Raw genomic sequence first — 27,154 nt, forward strand, 5'->3', positions numbered from 1 at the left:
GAATTTTAATTGAAAAATTTCAGTATCTCTAATCAGAAATTTAACTTCCCAAGGCTTCAAAACATTTGTGAAGGGGAAGTGATCCTAATGATGGTATTAACACACACACACACACACACACACACCCAGGGTAACGAATGACAGAAATGTGGGTGAAGAGAGCGGATGGGGTAAGATTTGACAATGATAAAAATGTATAATTTATCTAAGGGTCATGAGAGTGAGAAGGTTGGGGGGAGAGGGATAAAAGAGGAGCTGATACCAAGGGCTCAAGTAGAAAGAAAATGTTTTGAAAATGATGATGGCAACATATGTACATATGTGCTTGATACAATTGAAGTACGAATTCTTGTAAGAGCTGTAAGAGTCCCCAATAAAATGATTTGTTTTAATTACAAGCCATGTTGATAGAACACACACCAAAATTTTTTGTGGAAAAATGGAATTGAGAGATAATGGAATTTTGCCATGATCCTTTTGAAGCATTTGTATAGCATCACTGTCTTAAGAATAAAACATCCTTTTATTTTTCTACACTAATAGATTCAGGGATTATATATGAGAGCCCTATTGGCACATTGGGTTATGTGTTGGACTCTGAACTGTATGGTTAGTGATACTTGCCCACCAGCTGGTCTGCTGGGAAAGAGGAGGCTATCTACTTCCCTAAAGCTTTAGTCTCAGAAACCCTACAGAGCACTTCTTTGCCCTATAGTGTTTTGCTGTATACTGTTGTTTGGTTTTGCTCTGTCTTGTTTTTGTGCATGTTATTATCTCTGCAGGTCTGTCTAAATAAGATAGGCTGGATGAACTATCTGGAGGAAAAACAATGGGACCGACAGTTCCTGGGGGACATGGGATAGGGGGAGGTGGGTGGTAAGGAAGTGGTGTTAACAAACCCAGGGACAAGGGAACAACAAATGATCCAAATTGGTGGTGAGGTGGGTGTGGCAGGCCTGGTAGGGAATGATCAAGGGTAATGTAACGAAGTGGTATAGCTGAAACCCAGGTGGGGACGGAGCATGATAGTGGGACAGGAGGAGGAAAGTCAAGTGAAATAGAGTAAAGAGCTAGGAGGCAAAGGGCATTTATAGAAGTCTAGACAAAGACATGTACATATGCAACTATATATATGAGGATGGGAAAATAGATCTATTTGCCTATATAGGTTTAGTATTAAGGTGGTGGAAGGATATTGGGTCTCTACCCAAGTACTCCCTCAATGCATGAATACTTTCTTCTATTAAATTGGCATTCTATGATGCTCACCCTCCCAACACAACCGCTGAAACCAAAGCGGGTGAACAAGCAAATGTGAAAAAAGCTGATGGTGCCTGGCTATCAAAAGAGAGCATCTGGGGTCTTAAAGGCTTGAAGATAAACAAGCGGCCATCTAGCTCAGAAGCAACAAAGCTCACATGGAAGAAGCACACCAGCCTGAGCGATCACGAGGTGTTGAAGGGATCAGGTATAAGGCATCATCAGGAAAAAAAATGTTACCATAGTGAATGAAGGGGGAAGTGCAGAGTGGAGACCCAAAACCCATTTGTCGACCACTGGAGATCCCCTTGCAGAGGGGTTTAGGGGAGGAGATGAGTCAGTCAGGGTGCGATGTAGCACTGATGAAGAATACAGTTTTCCTCCAGTTCCTAAATGCTCCTCTCCCCCCCCCACCCCACCCCAACTATCCCTTGCAAGTCTGGATAGAGCAGAGGATGTATACTGGTGCAGATAGGAGCTGGAGGCACAGGGAATCCAGGGCTGATGATACCTCCAGGACCAGGGGTATGAGTGGCGATACTGAGAGGGTAGAGGGTGAGTGGGCTGGAAAGAGGGAACCAATTACAAGGATCTACATGTGACCTCCTCTCTGGTGGACGGACAACAGAAAAGGGGGTGAAGGGAGACACCGGATAGGGCAAGATATGACAAAATAATAATCTATAAATTATCAAGGGCTCATGAGGGAGGGGGCAGCAGGGGGGGGGGGGAGAGGACCTGATGCAAAGGGCTTACGTGGAGAGCAAATGCTTTGAAATTGATGAGGGCAAAGATTGTGCATATGTGCTTTACACAATTGATATATGGGTTCTGATAAAAGTTGTATGAGTCTCTAATAAAATGTTTTTTTTAAAAAAGAATTGCAATCTACTCAATGACAGTGGGTTTGGTTTGGTTTTAGAAATATATAAACATTTAATTAACTTTTACGTGAGCGCTGTAATTTATTTTCTTTGTTAAAATAGTTTGGCTAATGAAAGACGGAAAATTGTTATTACTAAGAATTTTTGAAGCTTCGAAAACAATTGCATATGTGTATGTTTTACAAAACATCCCTGAAAAACTTTAACTTAATTAGAAATTCATGAAGCAACACTATTTTGAGGAAATCCTAGGTGCTCCATACCTTTATTTTTTTTAAAGAAACTATAACAAATTCCGAAGGAACTAATTTGAGGTTTCCACTGAGTTTAAAGCAGTGAGTCGTGAAGTGGGCTAAGCATTGAGCTGCTAAGCAAAAGGGATGGCAGTTCAAATTCACCTGCCAGTCCAAAGGTGAAAAAATATGAGGCTGTGTCTGTTCCCCTAAAGATTTAATCTTCAGAAATCTAAGGAACAGTTCTAATATGAACTAAAGGATCTCTGAGTTGTAATTGACTCTATGGTAACGGGATTTGTACTTTTTTGAAATCAACAAATTCAAATTCTGAATGTCTCAGTTCTGATAAGTTTGGCTTGATTAATTTTTCTTTTTTCTCTTTTTTTTTTCTTTTTGACTACTATATAACATTCCCTCCTACCCCTTGGTCTCAGAAGGCACCCCTCAGGAGACTAATTCAAGTATGTTGCTGGGAGAACTTGTCAGAAGCCATTTACTGCTCCAAGAAACATGTTTCAGATTGCAGCCCAACATGTAACCACTACGCCACCAGGGCTCCCCCCAAGAGACATGTTTAAACATGTTTTCTTTGGAATAAATCTGTACATGTCTGAACTGAAACCTGGTAGCAGTACTTTTTGACTTACCCTCCTAAAGAAATCTAAGTCATTTTCAGTCTTTTAAACTTGTTTCCCAGTGAGCCTAGAATGATTCAGAGTTGATTATTTTATTAAAGTGGTTTTCTTGCTTATTCCTGGAAATGTTAAGAAAACTTGAGTCAGTACGCTATCACGAGATAATTTTGGCAAATTAATTTTGTTAGTTTTATTATAATACAATAAAAAGACAGTGAGAAGTTGTGGATCCTGGGTTGGGTTGAACAATTAGTCAACTGGAAACACCGGAGGTGGTGGTGGTCAGAGAATGAAGAGTATGAAACTTAATATGTGATGAAAGTATTTACCTCTGGGAGGATCATTCCTGAAGTAGTAGGATAGATCACCTGGAAAGGAGACTGGTTTGTGTAATAAGGAATAAAGAAAACTCCAACCCCAGACCTGAGGGCAAAAAAAAGAATCATCATGTAACATGTACAAATGCACTTGATATGATTGATTGTTATAAGAACTGTAAGAACCCCCCAATAAAACTATTTATATATAAAAAGAGTCATCACTTGAGAGAATACCAGGAAAAGCAGTGTCCTTGGAGAAGTGCCAGCTTTCATTTAAATAAAAGAAACATGCAAAGTTCAGACAAGAGGTTGAGACAGTGGTGGATTTTTCCTAATGTCATTCCAGAAATCATTGTGGTGGGATTTCAGGAATTAGGTTTTAAAATGTTAAAACAGAAAAAATAAGAATAACTGAAAAATATTTTAATCATTAAAAGTAAAAACTAAAAGGAAAATAAAGTACTAAGAAAGGTAACCACAGGAAGGAAATATTTCAAGTAACTTTAAAATACAGTAATTTGAGTGTATACACGTTGTGTACTATATACACTTAGGGCAAAAAAGAGCTGTGTAAAACCTTAAAATATTTTTTCTTCAATGTAGGGTGTGTATTATTCATTAAGACTATTTTGTATGTACTGTGCTACAAAATAAATTATGTTGGTGTTACTGTGTAGCAGGACTTTCAACATGGAGGAAATAAGTGAGAAATACAAAATGAGTTTAAAATCCCATGGAATTTTATTTGAAAGTATTAATATAAGTTAAACTCACCAGACCACAATAAAAAGACCTAGATGTGGTACTGCCACTGTCAATTACCCTAACCAACTCATTGTTTACAAATAGTGTGCATTCTGGCAGGAGTTTAATCTGTACAAGTCAATTCATTTATTGCCATTTGTTGTTGGCCAAAATTTGTTCTAGTTTTTAATATATTCTACTTTACTTTTTAAACTGTTTATTGGGACACAATCCACATGTCATACAATTCAATAGTTTCAGTCATGTCAAAAAGAGTTGTACAATCATTACCACAATTTTAGAACATACAAGGGGGTACCTCTCCTGCAAAAAGGGAATTTTTTTTTCAACGCTGTTGGTTTTTTACAAAACAACCTTATCACCTTCAATGTACTCTGCGTTATACTTAAGACATTTGTCAAATCTGTGATTCCATTCTTAGAAACATTTTTCAAACTCATCCTTTTGGATGCCTGATACCACCTCCTCATACTTTTCTTCACCTCTTCTATGCCATCAAATTGCTCTCCTTTCATGTCCCTCTGCATTTGCAGAAACAGTATCATGGAGCCAATTCACATGACTAAGGTGTGGGCCAAGAAAGGCATGCTTTTTTTTTGGGGGGGTGACCAAAAATGTGTATTGAAGATGGCTACATGATCAGGTGCATTGTCAGGGTGGTATGCTACGAGTCAGGCTTTTTTTTTTCTGTCACAATGTTATTGCTATCGTTTTAGAACCTCTAAATAGAAAGTTTAGCAGTCTGACCTGGTGGAACAAACTCCAAATGAACTATCCCCCTCACATCAATAAAACAAATGAGCATTGTCTTGATATTTGTTTCAGTTGACAAGCTTTTTTGGGGGGGAGAGGTGACAATGGTTTCTTGCACTGGCTTGATTGATGTTTGTTTTGTGGGTCATAAGAATAGTACCATGCCTCCTCACCAGTAATGACCTTGGAAAAATATTCTGGGTTGCTTTGGAGCTGTTCTTTCAAAGAATAGCATGTTTCCACTTGACTTTCTTTTTCCTGGTCCGTCAGAACCTGAGGCACAAATTTCATAGTGACCCTTCTCATTCCCGAATCTTTTGTTAAAAATCACTGAACTGAGCTCCAGAATAGTCCAGATAACTTCCCCATCTCCTCAATGGTCAGTCATTGGTTTTTTAACATAAGTGCATGAATTTTGTGGACCAGTAAGTTGATGGACATCACAATGAGGTATCTTATCTGTATTGTACCTTTTTTTGAAACGAAAAATACAAATACACTTGAGTTTTTCCCATAGTCCTGCCCTTGTAAGCTGTATTCAACATCACAAGTTTCTGCAGCTTTTTTCTCCTAGCAGGAAACAAAATTTCACAGCTGCGTACTATTCCCTTAAATCAGTCCGGATAAAAAATGGGGGTCTAACAAAACTACTTTTACAAAAGAAATCACTGTAACCACAGAGAAGTTTCCCAGGTGACACTGGGGGATGCATTAATTCATAGCAAATTGCTCGATACTCACGTGTCAGGGGAAATGCGTGTCAGAATGAAAGCTCCACCCAGCAGAACTTTTTTTTTTTTCGTTTGGTGGGGGTACCCCCCCGTATTCTTATTTCTTGTATTCCTTGTTATTAGCTGCCCACTTCCCTGAGACCTCACCTGCCACACCCACTACGAAATCATTAATCCAATTATTGTCTCTGTAGATACATCCGTCTTGAATTTCATATACTAAAAACATTTTAAAAACAAGCTTTCAACAGTAACAAAATAAAACGGAAAAACCTACTATAAATCAAAAAGTAATTGATAATAACAATTTGAGATCAAACCATTCTTGATATTTAAGGGGGAAAGTCCATTTTATGTATTTCATTATTGAAATAATGGTAGTATTGAAAAAAATATATATATTTAAATGTACTGTGTAGTAAAATTTTAAACTAAGATGGAAAATTTTATGTAATTAAAAACGGGACATATACTCATTGGTACTTCTCTCCTTTCCATCCCTTCCTCTCTCCCAACTTTTCTTCAGTCTAGGGAAAGGAATTAGGTATTTCTGAAATACCTAATCTTCTATGCTCCAGTGCCCCCTTGTGCCTGATATGAAGAGGTATCATTAGCTCCTCTTCTCTAAAAAAACAAAGAAATTGATCCTTTTTAAATTACTTGGGGCCAGTGTTTATCAAATTGTACATAAGCTTCTATATCCTAATTTTTCTGAGTCAATGATGCTTTGTTTTCATACAAGTCACATTCTTTTCAACTGTAGGTCACCTGATGCATTTCTTAAAATCTCATTGTGTCTGTGTCCACGACTTACTCTTAATTCTACACCCAGGCTTTTGGGGAAGTGTAAGGGTAGATTTAATGGAAAATTGATTAACAAAGCTCTTCTTCCCTCTTTCTCAACGGGAAATAATATCCTGAGATCAACTCATGTCACAATGATGTGGTTTATAATTGATTGCAGAAATTGTTGGCCCACCAACAAACATTAGGATATAGCCTGAACTTGATTATCCTTTAACCCAAAAGGTACATATATGAGGCTGAGACTTCATAATCCCTGTATATAATAATGTATAATTTCTTTGGGGGAATAGGCTTGACTTGGTTTTCCCACCTTGTTCATTTTTACTTTTTTGGTTAAATTCCCTTGTTTTTTAAAAAAATTAGACAAAGTAGAATTCACTCTCTATGGAAAACAGTTTTTCGAGCTAGGATAAGTATATTACAAAATTAATTTCCCTCTCAATTTTTTGTTAACTTCTATTTTGTGAACTTTCACTACCATCATTATGTCTGTTTTCAATACCGCACTAGTGATTTATCTATGCTAAATCTATCTTGTTTATCTTCTCACAGATTGTCTAATGAACAAAATAATTTAAAAACCATCTTGGTCTCTTTCCCAAATCATATTTTCCATAGTGTATATAATCCTGGTGGCATAATAGCAATTGGGGAAAAGATGGATCTTTCTACTCCTGTAAAGAATTAATCACAGAAACTCACATGAGGCAATTCTATCTTGTGCTAGATGGTAGGGTCACTATGACTTGGAACATATGAAAAGTAGAAATTAATTAAATAAAAACAGAAAAACAATTGAAAAATTAAAGTACATGCTAGTTATTTGGTGGCATAAAAGTAAATAAAATTGCTAAAACTGTATAGCCAGGTTGATCAAGAAAAAGATATCTGGGGGGTGGACAACAGAAAAGTGGATGAAGGGAGACGTCGGACAGTGTAAGATACCACAAAATAATAATTTATAAATTATCAAGAATACATGAGGGAGGAGGGAATGTAAAAGGAGCGGAAAAATAAGGAGCAGATACCAAGGGCTCAAGTAGAAAAGAAATGTTTTGAGAATGATGATAGCAACAAATGTACAAATGTGCTTGACACATGTATGTATGGATTGTGATGAGTTGTATGAGCCCCCAATATAATGATTTAAAAAATATATCAAATATTCAAATTACTAATATTGGAAATAAGAAATCACTACAGTCTTTATGGTGATTAAAGAGATAGTCTAGAGACCCAAAGCCCATTTGTCAGTCACTGGAGATACCCTCACAGAGGGGTCTAGGGGAGGAGATGAGTCAGCCAGGGTGCGATGTAGCACCGATGAAGAATACAGCTTTCCCCCAGATCCTGGATGCTTCCTCCCCGCCCAACTACTATGATCCGAATTCTACCTTGCAAGTCTGGATAGAGCAGAGGTTGTACACTGGTGCATATAGGAGCTGGAGGCACAGGGAATCCAGGGTGGATGATACCTTCAGGACCAGGGGTTTGAGGGGCGATACTGGGAGGGTGGAGGGTGAGCGGGTTGGAAACTGGGAACCGATTACAAGGATCTACATGTGACCTCCTCCCTGGGGGACGGACAACAGAAAAGGGGGTGAAGGGAGACACCGGATAGGGCAAGATATGACAAAATAATAATCTATAAATTATCAAGGGCTCATGAGGGATGGGGGAGCGGGGAGGGAGGGGAAAAAAGAGGACCTGATGCAAAGGGCTTAAGTGGAGAGCAAATGCTTTGAAAATGATTAGGGCAAAGAATGTACAGATGTGCTTTATACAATTGATGTATGTATATGTATGGACTGTGATAAAAGAGTTGTATGAGCCCCTAGTAAAATGTTTTTTTAAAAAAAGATAGTCTATGTTTATAAATTCTCCAACTTAGATGACTTATGTAGACAAATCATTTAAAATATACAAGATATAAAATTGAATACTTTTCGACAAAAAACTTGGGGGTAAAAAACAACAACTTTGGGTCCCGATAGTATTATAGATGAGTAACATTTAATAGAGAAATACAGTACATCTTGATGTAGTTGAACTATGGAATGCTATGATATCTATTAAGAGCTCCCAATAAAAGGATTAATAATAATAGAGAAATAATATCACTTATATCTAAGAAGAAGGAACCCTGATTGTGTAGTGGTTATACTTTGTGCTGTGATCTTCATGGTCAACAGTTTGAAACTACCAGCAGCTTTGCAGGAGAAAGACTGGGTTTTCTACTCCCATAAACTGTTACAGTCTCAAAAACTCCCAGGGGGGGCGGGGGTCACTGTGAGGCACATTGGACTTGATGGCAGTGATTTTTATACCTAAGAAGGACCATGTTGCCATTTATTTTATGAAGCCCCCTGTACTTTCATGCTAAAACAAGACAAACACGATGTCCCACTATCACACAGTTGATTATTATCCATAGTGGCTGACTGTAGAACAGAGTAGGACTCTAGGTTTCTGAGACACTGAATCCTTAGAGGAGCTCATAGGCTCATTTTTCTCCCATTGAACAATAGAAAGTTTGAACGTCCAGCCTTTCAAACAGCACGTTGTCTAACCCTCAGTGCTACCCAACTCCTTAAACACTTTGCAGTAAAATAAACCTAAAGTCCAGTATTCCTGATGAAAATAGACGCAGGATTTTCAGTAAAATAATAGCAAGGAAAAGATATTAATATACAAAATGACAATATATCATAGCCAATTTAGACTTTGGGAAAGCACTTCTAGTAAGAACTCTTGATATTAAGTAAAAGCAATCATTAATATAAGCATGGAAAGTATTTGAGAAAATTCTAACATTTTATGAATCTTCATATTTTTCAAAAAAACAAAATCACTTAAAAATTATTTCTAGGCTAACAATGATTTGCCTGTATTCATGTAACTTATAATAAAAAGCTAGCCTTTTTAGCTTTGAATATATTACAAATTTTGCATGTATAGCTTAAGAAAGTGCATTTATTAAAATAAAATTAGTAACTCCATTATCTGTAAATTTGCATTTTTGTTAATGAATCAAATACAGTATTTTGAAGAAATGCTTAAAAAATTAGATTTTCTCTGTGTGCTACAACCGACTGCAGTGTCACATGTTTGTAGCCCTGAGTCACATATGTCGATTGAGTACTCGCAATATGGCTAGTGCACCTTAGAAATGGAATCATTTATTTACTTATTTTCTACAAAATTTAAAACTTGTATTGTAATTATTAAAATTTTATTCATTGTGTTTGGAATAATTCATGAAAGGCTTTTGAAATCTAAATACAGATTAAGTACTTGCAATGAATATGTAGTATACATATTGAAATACACTGCAAATATGAAATACACCATAGATTTTCAAAATTAAAAAAAAGTATAAACTTTTTCACTAAAATGCTTTACATTAGTTGCATGCCGAAGTGATATTTTGAATGTTATAGGTTGAATAAAAATATTTAAATGAATTCACTCACCATGGTGGAGGTTTCTAGTTCCTATTCAGATTTATTTACTCACTGTTACCGATTGATTCTGATCCATAATGACCTACTCATAAGACACAGTAGTACTTTCCTCGGTGAGTATCTGCGACTCACTCTGTATAGTAATAGGAAGCCTCATCTTTCTCCTGTGGAGTGGCTGGTGGCTTTAAATGGGTGACTTTGCATGTAGCAGGCCAACATGTAAATCACTATACCATCGAGATGCCTTCCCTAGCACCTATTAGGAAATTTAACATTTAATATATGGCTTCCATTATATTTTACCAAGAGAATACTGTAGCGCATGGGTCAATATAAAGGCCTACAGCTATTTTTGTAAATAAAGTTTTGTTGAAGCACAACTAAGCACATTTTTTTAACATACTGTCTGGCTGTTTTGTTTTACAAGGACAGAATTAAGTAACCGTGACAGAGACCGTATTGCTATCTGGCTCTCTCAGAGAATGGTTGCTGACCTCTGCTTCTAGCATCATCAATATAGACACAGATTTTTTAAATGTATTTAAATGATTGGGGTTAATTTCTGTACTGATGAACATTCTCTTTGTACGTTGTTATTCTTAATAAATTTGCTATTTATTTTCTAGTCATAGAAATAAGGAAGGATATATAATCTGATTAAGGAGAGTAAATTATTTTAAAGAGAGTCATTTAAATCATGAATTTGTTCATGTCTTCTAGTTCAATTTCATAATAGCTTATAGTTTGAAATCTAACTGAACAGCTTTACTTCAGGAACTTATGGTTTTTTATTTTTCCACAGGTGTATGTGGAATTTGATGATCTTGAATGGGATAAACGAGAGTGGGTTAAAGTTTATGAAGAGTTCTCAACTTTCTTGGTTGAATATCACTTAATCTGGGCCAAAAGGAAGGACCCTAGCCAGACTCAGGGATCGAAGAACAAACAAATTCAGTGGCCTGCATTGGTAAGAACCTGTTACTATTTCATTAAACATGTTTAGTTTTTTATTTTCAAAATATATGAAATGAATATATCAATTTTGATTTTTCTTGCTGTCTATACATTCATATTCTTGACTAGACTAAGGTGTCTGATATAAATTTGAAAATACTACTTTTGTTCAAAGAGTTTATGGGTCTCCTTGTTACTATTTTCAGCATCTGTAGTTCATAGTTTATTCTACCCAAATAAATCTAGAACATATAAATTGGATGAAAAGCTTCTGAGGAATAATTGATTTATGTGCAACATAAAACATTTTAGCTGAAAGAGATGTAGATGGAAGAGTGCATTTTTTATAAAGCTGGCACCCCACCCCCACAGCTGTGAAGTTGACTCTGACTCATAGTGACTATATATGACAGGGTAGAACTGTTCCGTAGAGTTTCTAAAGCTGTCAGTTTTTATAAGTAGATTGACTCTTCTTTATCTCACAAAGCTGCTAATAGGGTCAGTCTTGCAGTTAACTACCAAATGCTTAACCCGCTTCACCACCAGGTATCCTTATAAAGCAGCGGTTTGCAACCTGTGGGTCGTGACTCCTTTGGGGGTCAAATGACCCTTTCACAGGGGTCTCCCAATTCATAACAGTAGCAAAATTATAGTTATGAAATAGCAACGAAAATAATTGTATGGTTGGGGCGGTCACCACAACATGAGGAACTGTATGAAAGGGTTGTGGCCTTAGGAAGGTTTAGAACCACTGTTATAAAGCATTCAGTTTCACTTAATTTTTCTTAGTTTGTTAAATTTAGTCAAAATGCAGTGAATCTTTGATGAGTGATGGCAGATGTTAGGTGGTACATTCAGATAACCAGTATACTGGTACTAGGAATTATTCCAGTTAAGAACATATAGGAGTCACCAATACCTTTACAGACAGTTTGAAGTGTTTTATAAGAGAAAAGCACTAACTAAACAATAACATGAATTCTTTTATCAAAAGAGCCCACATTTGTACTTAACCAGTGTTACCTATTTGGGACTGCATGTCTATAATGTAACAGATAAACCAATTTTTATTTGGGTGAAATTTTCCATTAATACACAAATATTTTCAAGCCATTGAAATATTTTAGGTGTTTAGTATATCTAATATAGGTGAGGTATTTTCCGTTTTCTTAATAATTAGCTACTTAAAAGGGTAGTTTTTACTTAACTAATAATTGTAATTCATTTAACTTTTCTTAGTCAACTCCTTAATTCTTTTATATATTTAGAGTAGTCAGTGTATCTACTTATTTTTTTTAATCTGAGAAGATACACAATAAGAAAAGGAGGGTGGAAATGAGGCCAATTAAGTCATTTTTAAAAGAAAATGTAATATGGAAAGAGGAAGGATCCACTGAGCTATAAAAATGAATGCTTTGAATATTTATAGCAAAACAACATAATTAAAAAAAATCATTTTATTGGGAGCTCATACAACTCTTATCATAATCCATACATACATCAATTGTGTAAAGCACATTTGTACATTCATTACCAAAATATTTGCTCTCCACTTAAGCCCCTAGCATCAGCTCCTTATTTTTGCCCCTCCCTCATGAGCCCTTGATAATTTATAAATTATAATTTTGTCATATCTTACACTGTCCGACATCTCCCTTCACCCACTTTTCTGTTGTCCGTCCCCCAGGGAGGAGGTTATATGTAGATCCCTGTAATCAGTTCCCCCTTTCCACCCCACCCTCTCTCCACCCTCCTGGTATCACCACTCTCACTACTGGTCCTGAAGGGATCATCTGTCCTGGATTCCCTAACATAATTTTTATCAGTGAGTTTTAAGAAATAATTGTTGAGTATGTTGAATTGGGGGGTTTTTGTGTTATTTTTATGTTGAATTGGTTTTTTTAAACAAATTTTAAGCCCTGAATACAAAGTTTATTGATCTTACAGACTTTGCCCCCAAATGGTTTAACACCTAAAAGTCATTATAAAATAGGTGAATTTTGTATGATGAAAAGCCTCACAAGGTGAAAACAGTAACTCGGTAACAGCAAAATGTTTCTCTCAGTATCATAGTTAAAACATAAACAGAACTTTAGAAAATCTACACCATTTCATACAAGCTATTAAAATTGACATGGATTTCTTCTCTGTTTTTAGTTTTAGAAAATTTCTATCTTAAGATGCTGTTTCTACTAGTTTTCACTAGACATTTTGAAATTGGTTTCTGTTGAAAACAGTTTAACGTCATAATAAGCCATATAACTAGCAAACCTCTTTTTAAAATGTAACATTTTTTTCTTGTAAGAACTGTATATATTATGAAAAGTTTAGAAGATATTGAATGATATAAAGTAGAAAAATCATCATTCTAACCCCACTCCAAGAGATAACCTAATAGTCTTTGACATATTTCCTTATAAAGTATATTTCTCTGCTTTTAAAAAAATCCATCTAGCTAAAATTGAATAATAGATCATAGATCCTGCTTTTTAACTTATTTCCTCCTCTTTACTTTTCCTCACAAGAAATAACCTTAACATAATTTTTAACAGCTGCATAATACAAGATTTTACAATGATCTGTTTTCCTAATGTTTGACATTTGAGTTGTTTCCATTTTTATGTGATTGTAGATAAATGTTATAAATGTCATTGTATGTAAATCTTTGTCTGCATCTCTGATTATTTAAAACATTTTGGCTCATGGTAGTAGAATCATTGGTCAAAGGGTCTGAAGTTAAAAATAACAAAAATCTCTTGACATCTACCACAAATTGCTTAAAGGAGTACTGCCATTGACAGGGTATGAGTGTTTATACCTCACCATACCCTTGCAAGCATTGATTACATATTTTGGATCATCTTGCTTTAATATCCAAACAAAATACCATAATTAATATTTGGGAGATGCAGCATTGAATATTAATCACTTTATCTTTGCTAATTTTATATTTTAAAAACTTTCATCAATTTGTATTTCTTTAATGAATAGGGATGAATACTATTCATGTTTATTAACAAACTGTATCTTGTGTGAATTGTTCGTTGTCTTTTTAGTTATTTAGTAGAGTTTTATGTTTAATGCTTCTAGGAGCTTTCTTTATAGTATTATAGATTTTACTACCTTTTACCATATGTTTCATAGTTTCCTTAGGTAATTGTTTGATAACGATTCTTTTTGAATTGTATGCTTATGTTTAAAGAAATTCTATGTATTGATATATCTTCATTAAATCATACAGCCAGGGTGTTCTCCCCCTTTCTGTTTTTATGTTTTTTCCTCTTCCTTCCCTTTCTTTTTCTTCTTTTCTTTGGGGAGGTTCTGAAAATAGAACAAACAAGTAAAATAGAAATACTTAACATTTAAGAAAATAATTATAAGTTTTATAAGCACTGTATAAGCATTCATTTATATATCATTCTATTTCCATAACTCATCATTTTAAAAATGAGGTTTAAAAGCAGTAGTTAGGAAATTCAGAATTTTATATTCTTTGAGAAGTGTAAAATGCAGTACTTAAAAGTGTAAGAAACATTAGGAATGTATATATATATATGGTAATAGAGTGAAACAGTGGTAACTAATACATTGTCTTTAATTCTCTATAGATTTCATGTTTCTAATTATATGCACATGATACTTGCTTTATGTTATTGTGTACTCAAATATGTTTGTATTTATCTTCTTTTGCAATTGTTTCACCCCTCCTGTGGTACCTGCTAGATACTAGATACTGGTTATATGAGTCTATTCTTAGTTAGAACAATTAGTGGAAATTACCAGTATACCTGCTGGTTCTTAAAATCATTACAGGATCCTTCAAAAAAGTCCTGTTTGTCTCATTAATATATTTTAAAGGTTATTTTTGAGGTTTTAAACTTTTAGAACTTCAACAGAATATGGACTAGTTCAAAACCAGGGCTATTTCCCTGGGATTATTACTTCATCTGTCTCCCCAGTAGATCCGTAGCAAAGCACATGTTGGAACGCCACATACTTAGTCTACATAAGTGGTGTCTATTTCTTAGCTTGGTCCAACCTATGTGATCAGGGTACCACCTGAGGCCATTCTGATGATAGAGACCATGGTAACTTACATGGCCATGTAAGTTACTTAATATTTTGTTAAATTTCTTTTCTTTTCCTTTTTAAAAGTAAAACATTTGGAAAAGCACATTTATCTGCACCAGGGAAAGACTTGGCATACTTAATTGAAATCACCGAAGCACCTACCTAACTGGGTTAGGGCCCTGGCTCCATCTCCTTTAGGAAAAACTTCTGTGGGGAGTGGGGCTTCGACCCTAACCCAGCTGGGCTGTAACACTGCTGCATTTTCTAAGGGCAGAGTTTTCTACTACTTTTCTACTGGCCCAGCCTTCCAGATCACCCCATCCAGAATTAATCTCAGCATCCTCTGTGCTCCTGTAGAACTTTTTTGTACCTCTGTTTTAACAGCTAGCACATTCTGCTTTGTATTATACCTATTTGTTTGCATGTCTGTCTTCTAATAGATTGTAAGTTCTTTGAGGACAGGAATCATGTCTTAGTCATCTTTGTATCATTCCTAGACATCTAGCATAGTGCCTTGCCCGTAGTAAACGGTGACTAAATGCTTATTTTAAATCATGAATTGATTCTAACCTACCTTTCATAAATAAAGAACCCTCCTGAGAGTTATAGCGAGTTTTCTGGCTATTATGATTACACCTACATTAGAGGACAGTTAAGAAAAATCAGCCAGTTGTAGTTCTGATTATACAAGTGACTCATTTTAAATATGTCCGTGTAGTCACAAGCAAGAAAAATTGATGTTTTTATCACGCAAAAATCTGATCCCTGAAATTGTCATAGGGAGAATATAAAAATTAACCAACCAAGGTTATGGTAAAAGTTACAGTTTTAGAAGGAGAAGAAAGTAATGGTTATGCTAATCTGCAATAATTTACCTGATGTGAGTCTTTAGGAAACCAAGATTTTTTTCCTTTCCAGTGCAGCTTTTCCTTTATAATTAGGTAATTCTGGTTTAACAAGGAATTGTAAAACATTAACAGTTAATCCTTCTAACTTGTTTGCGTAGTGAGAATGTTTTTTCATTTCTCTGTTCCAAAAGAAACCCTTTTAAAGGAGATATCCATTATTCTTTGGGACAAGTTTATGCTTTTATCTGGCTGCCATTTTGTCATGCTTGGTTTAGATTATGGCCTCAACCAAGTTTCACTGAAATACGAAGGCAGGCCACATTCCAACTGAATTTGAGCCTTAAAGCAAGTTCACATGCAGAGAATTGAATTTCCAGAATATTGATTATTATTTTTACTTTTATTATATGTCCTTGGATTTTGGTGAATAATGAAAGAGAAGTAATGAAAACAAATAACACCTTAAGATTATTATTTTTCTGTTAAGTTATTTTTAAGATGATTTAAATAAAATTATAAGTGTTTCAAATGATAAAATCTGATACATTGCAATGAATAAGCAGACCACACTCATTTTGTGTGGGTTCATAAAAGAACACTGCTCTTAAAGTACTTTTTTAAGAAACAAAAAGCAGTTTATTTTCCTTAAAAAGCATTTTTGGAGTAAAAAATATATATTGAATTTAACTAATGTTTATCAGTTACCAGATATGAGCCAGACACTATGCTAGGCATTGAAGATACAAAAGTGAGAGACATCATATGCAGAAAGATGTTCAATGCAATCTCATCTGAAGGTGGGGTCAGGGGAAAGGGAAGGAAACAACCTGATGTCCAACAATATGTGAAAATTGTCATGAATGTTTCGGATATTATGCAGCTTTAAAATTGTAAGTGTTTTAGGGAAACATCCAAAAGCTCACTGCCCCTGAATCTATTCCAACCCATATCAATACTATAAGGCAATGTAGAACTGCCCCTGAGGGTTTCTGAGTATAATTCTTTATGTCAGTAGGAGGCTTCATCTTTTTTTCTCGTGGAGCAGCTGGTGGTTTCAAACTGCTGACCTTACAGTTAGTAGCCCAACACTTGACCATTACACTACCAGGGCTCCTTGAGGGAAACAGAGACAAATAAAATTTAAATTAAATCATTTAGTCTTGATTAAAGCAATGTCAAAATTATATATTTGGAAAGTATTACAAAGTAATAAAAATCTTTTTATCAGCATAGGGAGGTTACAAGCTGACGATAATTTGCCTTTCCAGTAGAAGCAACCGTTATTTACAAGACATTGGGAAATTATGATGTAGTATTTAAGTTTTCTGGTAGTTTCAATTTTGGAAATAGTTATATGAGTTAGTTTAGCACACTTATTTTCACATTCTGTTAATATATTTTGCTACTTTTTACATCTCCTAAACAGTATTATTCTGCCCGTCATTAATACTATAAAAGTATAAATTTACAATAAAATTATCATTTAAACTATGACAAAATTAAATAACAAAAATTATTTAGGGTTTGTTTTAACTATCTTAATTGCTGCATGCTCATAACTTGTACATCTTGGTGAGACCCTGGAGATTTTCTTGTCATAGATTCAGAGCATATTAGAAATCACAAAGGTAACTTTATAGACCAGGTCATGTAGGAAGGCAATCTGAGAATTTAGGACTTGAAGTCAGATAATCCTGGTTCATATCAATCTTTGCGGTTGACTATTAATATTGGAGTAAACTTAAGTTACCTTTCCTTTCTATGTGTCTTTCTTTATAATGTCTTCTTTTATAATAACGTTGCTGTTGTTAGGTGCCATCAGATCAGTTCTGATACAGAGTGACCTTACCTGACAGAGTAGAACTTCTCCATACAGTTTTCTAGGCTAAAATCTTTTGGGGAACTGGTTGCCATGTGTGTTCTGTAGAGTGGCTGGTGAATTCCAATTCTTGGCCTTTTTTTTAATTGGACTTTTTGATCCAGCATTGTACCATCAGGACTCCTTTGCTTAATTAAAACCCAAACTGAAGGGTCAATCTAGAACCCCCTCCCAGGGTGACGAATAACGGAAAACTGGATGAAGGGAGACACGACGGAAGATGAATTAAGATATGGAAAAAATAATCTATAACTTATCAAGGGGGGAAAAACCAAAAAACTTATCGAGGGTTCGTGAGGGAGGGGGGGAGAAGAAATGGAGAGCTGATAATCAGGCTTAAGCGAAGACTTGAAAGCGATCATGGTGGCATATGTGCAAATGTACTTGACACATTGGAGGAATGTATGAATTGTGAAAAGAGATATAAGAGCCCCTAATAAAAGAATTAAAAAAAAATACCCTGCCATGAAGTTGACCCTGCTCATGGTGACCTTCTAGGACAGAAGAGTACTGGTCCTTAAGGTTTCTGAATCTATAAATTTTTACAGAAGTGTATAGCCTCAATTTTGTCCTACACAGCAACTGATTGTTGCTTTGAATTACCAACCTCGTGATTAGGAGCCCAGTGCTTATCGTGTGCCCATTATGCCATCAGAGCTTCTTTTAAAAATAGAAATGTCGCAGAGATTAAGCTAGGATATAGAGAAATTAAAACTTAACTATCGCTTATAACACATATTAACAAAGGACCAAACCATTTGTCAGAGTTGATTGCAATTCATGACAACTATATATGTGTGTCATAGTATATCTCTGTGTGTTCCTTAGGATTTTCAGTGGCTGTGATCTTTTTGAATTAGCTCACCAGGTCTTAGCCAAGCACTTAAATACTTATAACACCTGAAGACCTTTAACACATTAAAAAAAACACTTAATAAAAATCTGTTGTTATTGTATTTTGCTATGGTTTTACGACATTTTTCTAATGAAAAAAAGAAGCCTAGAGTGATTACGTAAATTGATGGGTATATTCAATTTAATTACTTTGAGAAACACTCGAATAGACACCTAGATGGAAGATATGTCTAGAAACAGTAGCTTCACTTAAAAAAAAATTTATTAACCATCTTATTGGGTGTTCTTACAAATAATCCATTATTCAGTTGTATTAAGCACACATGTACATATGTTGCCATCAACATTTTCAGAACATTTTCTTTCTACTTGAGCCCTTGGTATCAGCTCCGCTTTTATTCTCTCCCTTCCCCCCTATTTCACCCTCATGAATCCTTGATCAATTATATATTATTATTGTTGTTGTTATTTCGTGTCTTATACCGTCCGCTGTCTCCATTCATCTACATTTCTGTTATTTGTCTGGTAGTCTGGCTAAATTAGTCTGGTAGTCTGGCTAAATTATTCTGGTAGGGACTGTCTATTGATTTGGGGTGATCTTAGCACAGTTTTATATGGCAGAAGTTAAGTGGTCATCTCTCTTTCCCCTGATCTTGAAAAGCTGACCTGAACTGAGAGAGGTTTTTCTGTCAAAGTAGGGGAGTAGCTGTATGCTTCATGGGTGCTAGTCAGGTTCTCTACCTTGATGTTCAGCAGACTGGGTTATTGGATTGTGTGTTAGTCCAGGTGGACTAGAGAAACAAATACAGGGAGACACTCATGTATAAGAAAGCTTTATGTACAAAAGCAATTGAATATTGAGAAAACATCCCAGCCCAGTCCAAATCAAGTCCATATGTCCGATATTAGACCCTATGTCCAATACTAATCTATAAAGACCTCTTCAGACTTACGAAACACATGCAATGATCTCGAGTACAGGACAATCACAGGCCAGGGAGTGGGAAGTCTTGTGGATCCAGTGGCACTGCAAGCATCTTCGCACTGGCAGGAGTCTCATGTAACTTCTCTGATTCCAGAGGCCTGGCTCCATTAGCCTCTCTCCACTTGTCTTTTCCGAAGGGATGTTTCGCGGGGAATGAGCATGTGTTCCACCTCCAGCAAGCTATTTATCTCCTTAGTATCTCCAAATGAGGTCATCAAGTTACTCTGATTGACAGACTAGTCTCCACCCCTTCACTCTGAATACTCAGATTGACACCAGATTATGTAACTACCACAGATTGCATGACTTTGAAGCAGCAGTGTGCTTTAGTCTTGGAGTTTATAGTAGTGGACTCAAAAAATATTTGTCCTTTAGTGACTGACTAACTTCACTCAGCATAATGATTTACAGACCCTCCCTCCATGTCGTGAGGTGCTTAATGGTTTCGTTGCTGTTGTATAGAGATGTTATGTATGTGCCATAGTTTTTTATACATTCTTTCACTGATGGGAATTTGACTTGTTTCAACTTCTTGCCATTGTGATCTGTGCTGCAGTGAACATGGAAGAGCGTACATCTGTTAGTGTTCTGTCTCTTAGTTCTTTGGGGTATATACTAAGAAATGGTGTTGCTGGATCATATTGTATTTCTATTGCCAGTTGTTTTAGGCATTGCCATATCATGGTTGTACAAGCCTGCCATCAGGGTTTAAGAGTTCCAATCTCTCCACTCCTTCTACAGAATTCCTTTTTCTCTGTTTTTTATTTTAATTGGGCTACGTTTGTGGATGTAAGATGATATCTCATTGTTAATTTTGATTTGCATTTCCTTGAATTGCCTTTTGAGGTCCTCTGCCCACCACATATAAGTGGGTTATTTGGATTTTTTTTTTGCTGTTGTTTTTCTTTTTGAAGTGTTATGGAATCTCATCAGAATTTGGCCTAAATTTTCATAAAAAGTCCTTTGTCCATATGTGATTGCCAAAGATTTTTTTCCCACTCCATGGGCTTTCGTTTCTATTTTTAATAAGTCCTAGTCATCTATTTTACCTTCCACTATGTGTGCTTCCTTTATTATATACATTTTGGTATTTTTGTGTAATACAGGTTTACACAAACATGTAGCAATACTTTATTATTTACCTTCATCTAATCCTCATCAATCCTGTCTCATTAATATATACCAAAACTCATTGCCATGGAGTCTATATTCCACCTCTCAGTGACATACAGGACAGAGTAGAACTGCCCCTATAAATCTCCAAAACTGTACATCTCTATGGCAGTCAGAGAGCCTTATCTTTTTCCTGTGGAGTGGAAGTCACTGGTGGTTTTGAACTGCCAGCCTTGAATTAGCAGCAGAACTTGTACCCCACTACACCACCAAAGTTCTTTCTTTGTTAACATAAAGAAATTGAATTTACAACACATAAAATGGGAAATAATTGTATAACAAAGTATAATAGATTACTAAATGGAAAAAATCCATATAATAATAGAAATTATGGCCTTGCCAAATTGACGCCTATTTTGGGGGCACACAATGTTATCCACAGAGATGTAATCTTAAGTTTCTGTGTGTATGTGTGTCAATAACATTCTATAAAAATTTAAAAACTCATAAAATGATATGTGAAATAGTCTTTTATTCCAGCACAATGTTTTTAAGATTGGAATGAACAATTTTGTGGAAGCATGATAGACTTTAACTGTAAAACTGTCTTAGCCTTGTTTTCTTTTGAGAAAGATGATAATTTCCTGATTCAATTTTGTTATTGTTTATTCCTCTGATTTACATTGGTGTTATTGATAATTTCCATTTTCTCACTCTCTTTTCTGTTCTTATTTTTAATACTTGTATTTAAATTCAGCTTTTGAGAATGATGTGGAAATCAGCTTCTATAAAAGAAAACCTGTCGGATAGTTCTATATAGATGGGTAACTACAGTCACAAATACCCTAATAGCAGTGGATGTTTTATTATTTTGTTTTTGGTATGGACTAGATACCTCTTCACCATAGGCTTTATCATAATTCTATGTTGTAATACAGAAACAAGTATAGCAGTTGTTAAACAGGCATGGATTTTGGAACATAAGATCCCGAGGGCTGAGAAGGTTGTTCTGTGGATAGGAAGGATCAGAAGAGTCTGAGTAATCATGTACCCAAATAGTTGTGTTTTGGAAAAGACACTCTAACGATATTACTGGTGCTTTCATGGCCACATACTTGGTTTTACTTCATAATTATTACAGTTCCTATAAATTGTGTTTGTCACTCTATCAATTTTGGGAACAGCAGTCCATCCAGAAAACATGAAAGGCTAATTTCTGTCAGGACATTGGGCCTCCACTCAAGTACTCCCTCAATGCAAGATTACTTTCTTCTATTAAATTGGCATTCTATGATGCTCACCCTCCCGACACAACCGCTGAAGTCAAAGCGGGTGAATGAGCAAATGTGGTGAAGAAAGCTCATGGTTCCCGACTATCAAAAGATAATACCGTCTGGGGTCTTAAAGACTTGAAGGTAAACAAGCGGCCATCTAGCTCAGAAGCAACAAAGCCCACATGGAAGAAGCACACCAGCCTGTGCGATCTCGAGTTGTCGAAGGGATCAGGTATAAGGCATCATCAGAACAAAAAAATCTTACCATCGTGAATGAAGGGGGAAGTGCAGAGTGGAGACCCAAAGCCCATTTGTCGGCCACTGGAGATCCCCTTGCAGAGGGGTCTAAGGGAGGAGATGAGTCAGTCAGGGTGCAATGTAGCACCGATGAAGAATACAGCTTTCCTCTAGTTCCTAAATGCTTCCTCTCCCTCCCCCTAGTCATGATCCCAATTCTACCTTGCAAATCTGGCTAGACCAGAGGATGTACACTGGTGCAGATAGGAGCTGGAGGCACAGGGAATCCAGGGTGGATGATACCTTCAGGACCAGGGGTGTGAATGGCGATACTGAGAGGGTAGAGGGTGAGTGGGTTGGAAAGAGGGAACCGATTTAGGATCTACATGTGACCTCCCCCCTGGGGGACAGACAACAGAAAAGGGGGTGAAGAGAGACGTGGAACAGGGCAAGATATGACAAAATAATAATTTATAAATTATCAAGGGCAAAAAAAAAATTATCAAGGGCTCATGAGGGAGGGGGGAGCTGGGAGGGAGGGGGAAAAACAGAAGACCTGATGCCAAGGACGTAAGAGGAGAGCAAATGCTTTGAAAATGATGAGGGGAATGAATGTACAGATGTGCTTTACACAATTGATGTATATATGGATTGTGATAAGAGTTGTATAGGCCCCTAATAAAATGTTTTTTAAAAAAAGAACTGGCTTCAGATTCAAATTCTGGGACAGATTTTTCTAAGTGATAGCACCCAGATACGAAGGAGGCTAGGCGTTTCTAATGAGGCTACCAGCTTCTGTAGTGAGGGATATTTTCTATTTTCCAGTTTCTGTAGTGAGACTGTTTTTAAAGGCAAGAGTTTCTCCAAACAAGAAAGGCATTTGTAAGCTGGGTAGACAAGAACAACAGAGAGAGAGAGAGATCTAGTGCATTGTGAAAGGAGCTCTGATAGTGTGATGGTTAAAGCACTTGGCTGTTAATGAAAAGGCTGGAAGCTGAAACCCAACCATGGCTGTACCAGAGTAAAGATCTAGTGATCTGCTTCTGTAAAGATTCCAGCCTAGTAAATCTTACTGGTCAGTTCCACTCTCTTCTTTAAAATGGATTTACTGTATATACTCGAGTATAAGCTGACCCAATTATTAGCCGGGACTCCTACTTTAACCACAAAAACTGCATTAAAACTGTGCTGGAAAACTCGGTTTATACACGAGTATATATGGTAAGTGGAAATCAGTTCTATAGCACACACTAGCACTGTATCATGAGGGTCCGTAGGTGGCATAAATAGTTTGCACCTACGAGTTGGCAATTCAAATCCACACGCAGGTACCACATCCTCATCATTTTGTTGTTGTTAGGTGCCATGGGACTGCTGTGATTTGGACAGCACTCAACAACAACGTGGTACCTGCTATGTGGGCTTGAACTGCCAACCTTTGAGTTAATTCAAGTACAAATCATCACAGGAGTAGAAATTCATCGTCCTCTTTCAGAGCAGCTGGTGAGTTAGAACTGCTGATCTGGCTACTAGCAGAACAATGCATAGCCCCATATGCAACCAGGACTCCGACAGAGGAAAAGGCCTGGCTATCTACCTCTGTTAATCCTAAAGCCACAAAAACCCTGTGGAGCAATTCTATTCTGTAACACATAGTCAGAATCAACCAACAGCAGTCCACGCCCTTAATTTTCCTTAAGATGGTGTGATTACCTGTGCGTCTATTTTACTATTCGTGTGGATTTTTCCTTTTACACATTAAATTTTATCTGAATAATCCTAAAAAACAGCTAAAATTTGTATCATAATCATAGATAATTTCATTAGAAATAGTATTTCTATTAATGTGTTTTCTTAAATTTTCCCTCTATATAAAGAATACTTGGGATAGTTGTAATGAGACATAAATTCTAGTCACAGCTTTCTTTAACTTCTTATGGTTTTATTTGTGCCATCTCTATCTTACATTGTTGTTATGAGGACACAAAATCCTGAATGTGATATTTTTATAGATTATCAAGTATTAGGAATGCTACATGTTTTCTTACTGTAATAAAATAAACAAACTCTGCAGGTGTCCATAAGTGTACCTTTCCTTTGGAAGAAAAAAACCTTTGTTGTATCTCATTTGGCTAAGAAAAAAATTGGGAAACTATAAGGACACCATAGGGAGCTGTCTATTGTTACTATTATGAGATTGTTGAGAAGAACATTGATGGATTTTGTATGGTTTTCTGTACAAAGCCTGTGACTGATGGAGCTGGAACTGAGAGGGGTAAGGTCCAATGCAAGAAATCCTGATAATGTCCAATTAGTGCTGGCCTGCAAATTGCAGTGTTGGTGGTTCAAACCCACCGGCCACTCCACAGGAGAAAGATGCGTATCTGATCCTGTAAAAACTTGCTACTCCTACACTTGATCTTAGCCAAAAGGCTGCAAAGCGATTAAACTTGCTACTCCTATAAAGATTTACAGCTTCCAAAATCCTATATAGCATCATTGTGATTAGGAATACATTCCCTGGCAATGGGTTTGATGTTTTGGTTTTTAAAGTATTACTTTAGTGGACACTAATTAGAAGTTAGCCTTGCTTAATCAAGATCCCCCTGTGTTTGTATTCTTCTCTGAAGGAGTAGAGATTATATAAGATCTCAAGGTCTTTTAATAATTAGATTCATTTAAAGCAGTAGATCTAAATTTTCCAATAGGCGCAACCCTTTAAGAGACAGTTCCTCGTGTTGTGACACCCCCCAACCATAATTTTTTTCATAAAATTTTCATTGCTACTTCATAACTGTAATTTTGTTACTGTTATGAATTGGGCGACCCCTGTGAAAGGGTCATTCAACAGCTCAGCCCCCCACCACCAAGGGGTTGCGACCCACAAGTTGAGAACCACTAATTTATAGCCATCGAGCCATGATAATACCTTGATGACAACATAGAAACAGATAGTAACTGCTGAGTGCCTTCATGATATATATCCTTGTTATCCAAAATGTTATTATTCAGATTGAAAATATCCTCTCCTCTTAAAAAACCTGGGCCAATTTTATTCAAAGCATCTCAGGAAGTAACTCTAGAATTTGAGATGCATAAACTTGAAGATAAAGATAGTTTGGGGTTTTTGGTATTATAAACAGTGCACAGGTATTGTAAACAGTCCCTTTAATTTCAAAGTATATAGACTATTAAAAGTAAACCTATTAGAAAATTTTGAACATAGTAATTTTCTCAAGACCCATTTCCTATAGGAATTCTCTCAAAGCTAAATCTCATACTCTTTTTCCTTCTCTATAGATAATGCAAAGATCTTTCCTACCACATTGTGTTGTCACTCCTACCGCATCATCATTTTTGGATAGAATAGCCTACTTAGTTGTCTTCAGAGATTTTATGGACAGGATTGAAGCTGTTTATATTTATATTCTGACAGCAGTACCCAGAGGTACTATGTTATCTGAACTTACATCCGTGACATAGTATCTCCATTTTCCAGCATCATTTTTGCTTGTTAAGGACTCATTCCTTAGATGGAGAACACGATTGAAATTTCAAACAAAATAAATCAAGAAAACCTCATAGAATTCATTCCATATATATATATATATATTTATAAATTAGATGATCCAGTGCGCAATACTATTTTAACTCAAAGAACATGAAGATGATATACTGTGATTAAACTGATCCAGTGCGCAATACTATTTTAACTCAAAGAACATGAAGATGATATACTGTGATTAAACTGAAGTCAAATTACATAACTTTCCCTTAAATCTTGCAAATATAAATTACTAGTCTTTATTTCCAAAGTTTTTTAAATACAGATTTTTTTAATGTTTTATTAGGGGCTCATACAACTCATCACAATCCATAAATACATCAAAAATACAGATTTTAAAAAATTTTAAATACAAATTTATATTCAAAAGAGAACAGCAAGAATCATGTCAAATCTTCATTAATAAAAATTTTATGCTGGTAAGTAAATTTTAATGCTACTGACAAAATGGTACATGCAAAAGGAAAACTGAATGTGTCTTACCTCTTTTGGGTTCAGTATCTGACACATTCCCACTACAGTGTCTTAAATCTGTAAAATCTATGAAGGTAATTAAGGTGCAGTTTTTTACTTCAGTTATTTCTTTTTATCAGTACACTAAATAATCTCTGGTTCAAAAACAGTATGTTTCTTCATTGGTCTTGTGAAATTCCTTTTTTATTTCATTCTGGTATTTAGATTTGAGTAAACTTCGTTTATCCTTTTTTTGTGTGGAAGATGGGGTGTTGAAGTATTTAATGTCCAAAATTCGACTGAGAAAATGCTCAAAACTAAATGATCCATACACTTCTTTTGGAAGAATTAGGAAAAAACTCTGAAGACAAAATAGCAAAGATTGTACAATAGATGTGTCCTCATTTTTGTAGCAGTACAAATATGTGGGTAATATGCTCAGCTTTCAGACTCATAATTGTTAGAGGATTACAACTAAATGAGAATATCTTGTAGGGCAATCACTGAGATAGTCACAGGATGGCCGGTAGTATTTTTACCCAACGATATTCATGCTTTGAGAGAAATATTTATAATATTTATAACCAATAATAAGTTTTTATATGTAAAAAAGGAATACATATGATGTTTCTTACCTTAACAAACTAATATTATATGGCTCAATGTGAGCCCTTTGGGTCAGAAGGGGCTCAAAATATGATTGAAGAAGAGCTGCCTTCTCAAAGTAGAATCGACCATAATGATGAGGATAGAGTAAAGCATTTGGGACCTTGATTTGCTGATGGGGCATTATTCAAAATGAGAAGAGACAGATGCAGGTATCTCTTTTTTTTCCAGGCATCTCTTAATAATTGGAACTTGAACTATACAAATTGTGAATATAGGAGAATTGGAAGTTGTAAAACATGAAGTGGAATGCATAAAAATCTATATTCTAGGCGTTCGTGAACTGAAAGGACTGGTATTTGCCATTTTGAATCAAGATCATATGATCTATGCTAGGAATGAAATAATCGAGAGGTATAGCTTGGCATTCGTCATCAAAAAGGACATTTCAAGATCTAT

General features: G+C 35.8%; 1 protein-coding gene across 11 annotated transcripts in view; it reads left to right on the forward strand.

Moving 5' to 3' along the window:
* Positions 1-27,154, forward strand: part of JMJD1C (jumonji domain containing 1C) — a 253,133-nt gene that overhangs the window by 90,350 nt on the left and 135,629 nt on the right. For all 11 annotated transcript variants that reach the window (XM_075534262.1, XM_075534264.1, XM_075534261.1 and 8 more), the window contains exon 2: positions 10,658-10,822. Coding sequence is in view for 8 of the 11 variants with exons in the window: in XM_075534255.1 (XP_075390370.1) it covers positions 10,658-10,822 (165 nt within the window). In the remaining 3 variants the exon portion in view is untranslated. The remainder of the gene's footprint in view (positions 1-10,657; positions 10,823-27,154) is intronic.

Source organism: Tenrec ecaudatus, chromosome 16 (assembly GCF_050624435.1).
Source record: "Tenrec ecaudatus isolate mTenEca1 chromosome 16, mTenEca1.hap1, whole genome shotgun sequence".
In the NCBI taxonomy this organism is placed as follows: Eukaryota; Metazoa; Chordata; class Mammalia; order Afrosoricida; family Tenrecidae; genus Tenrec; species Tenrec ecaudatus.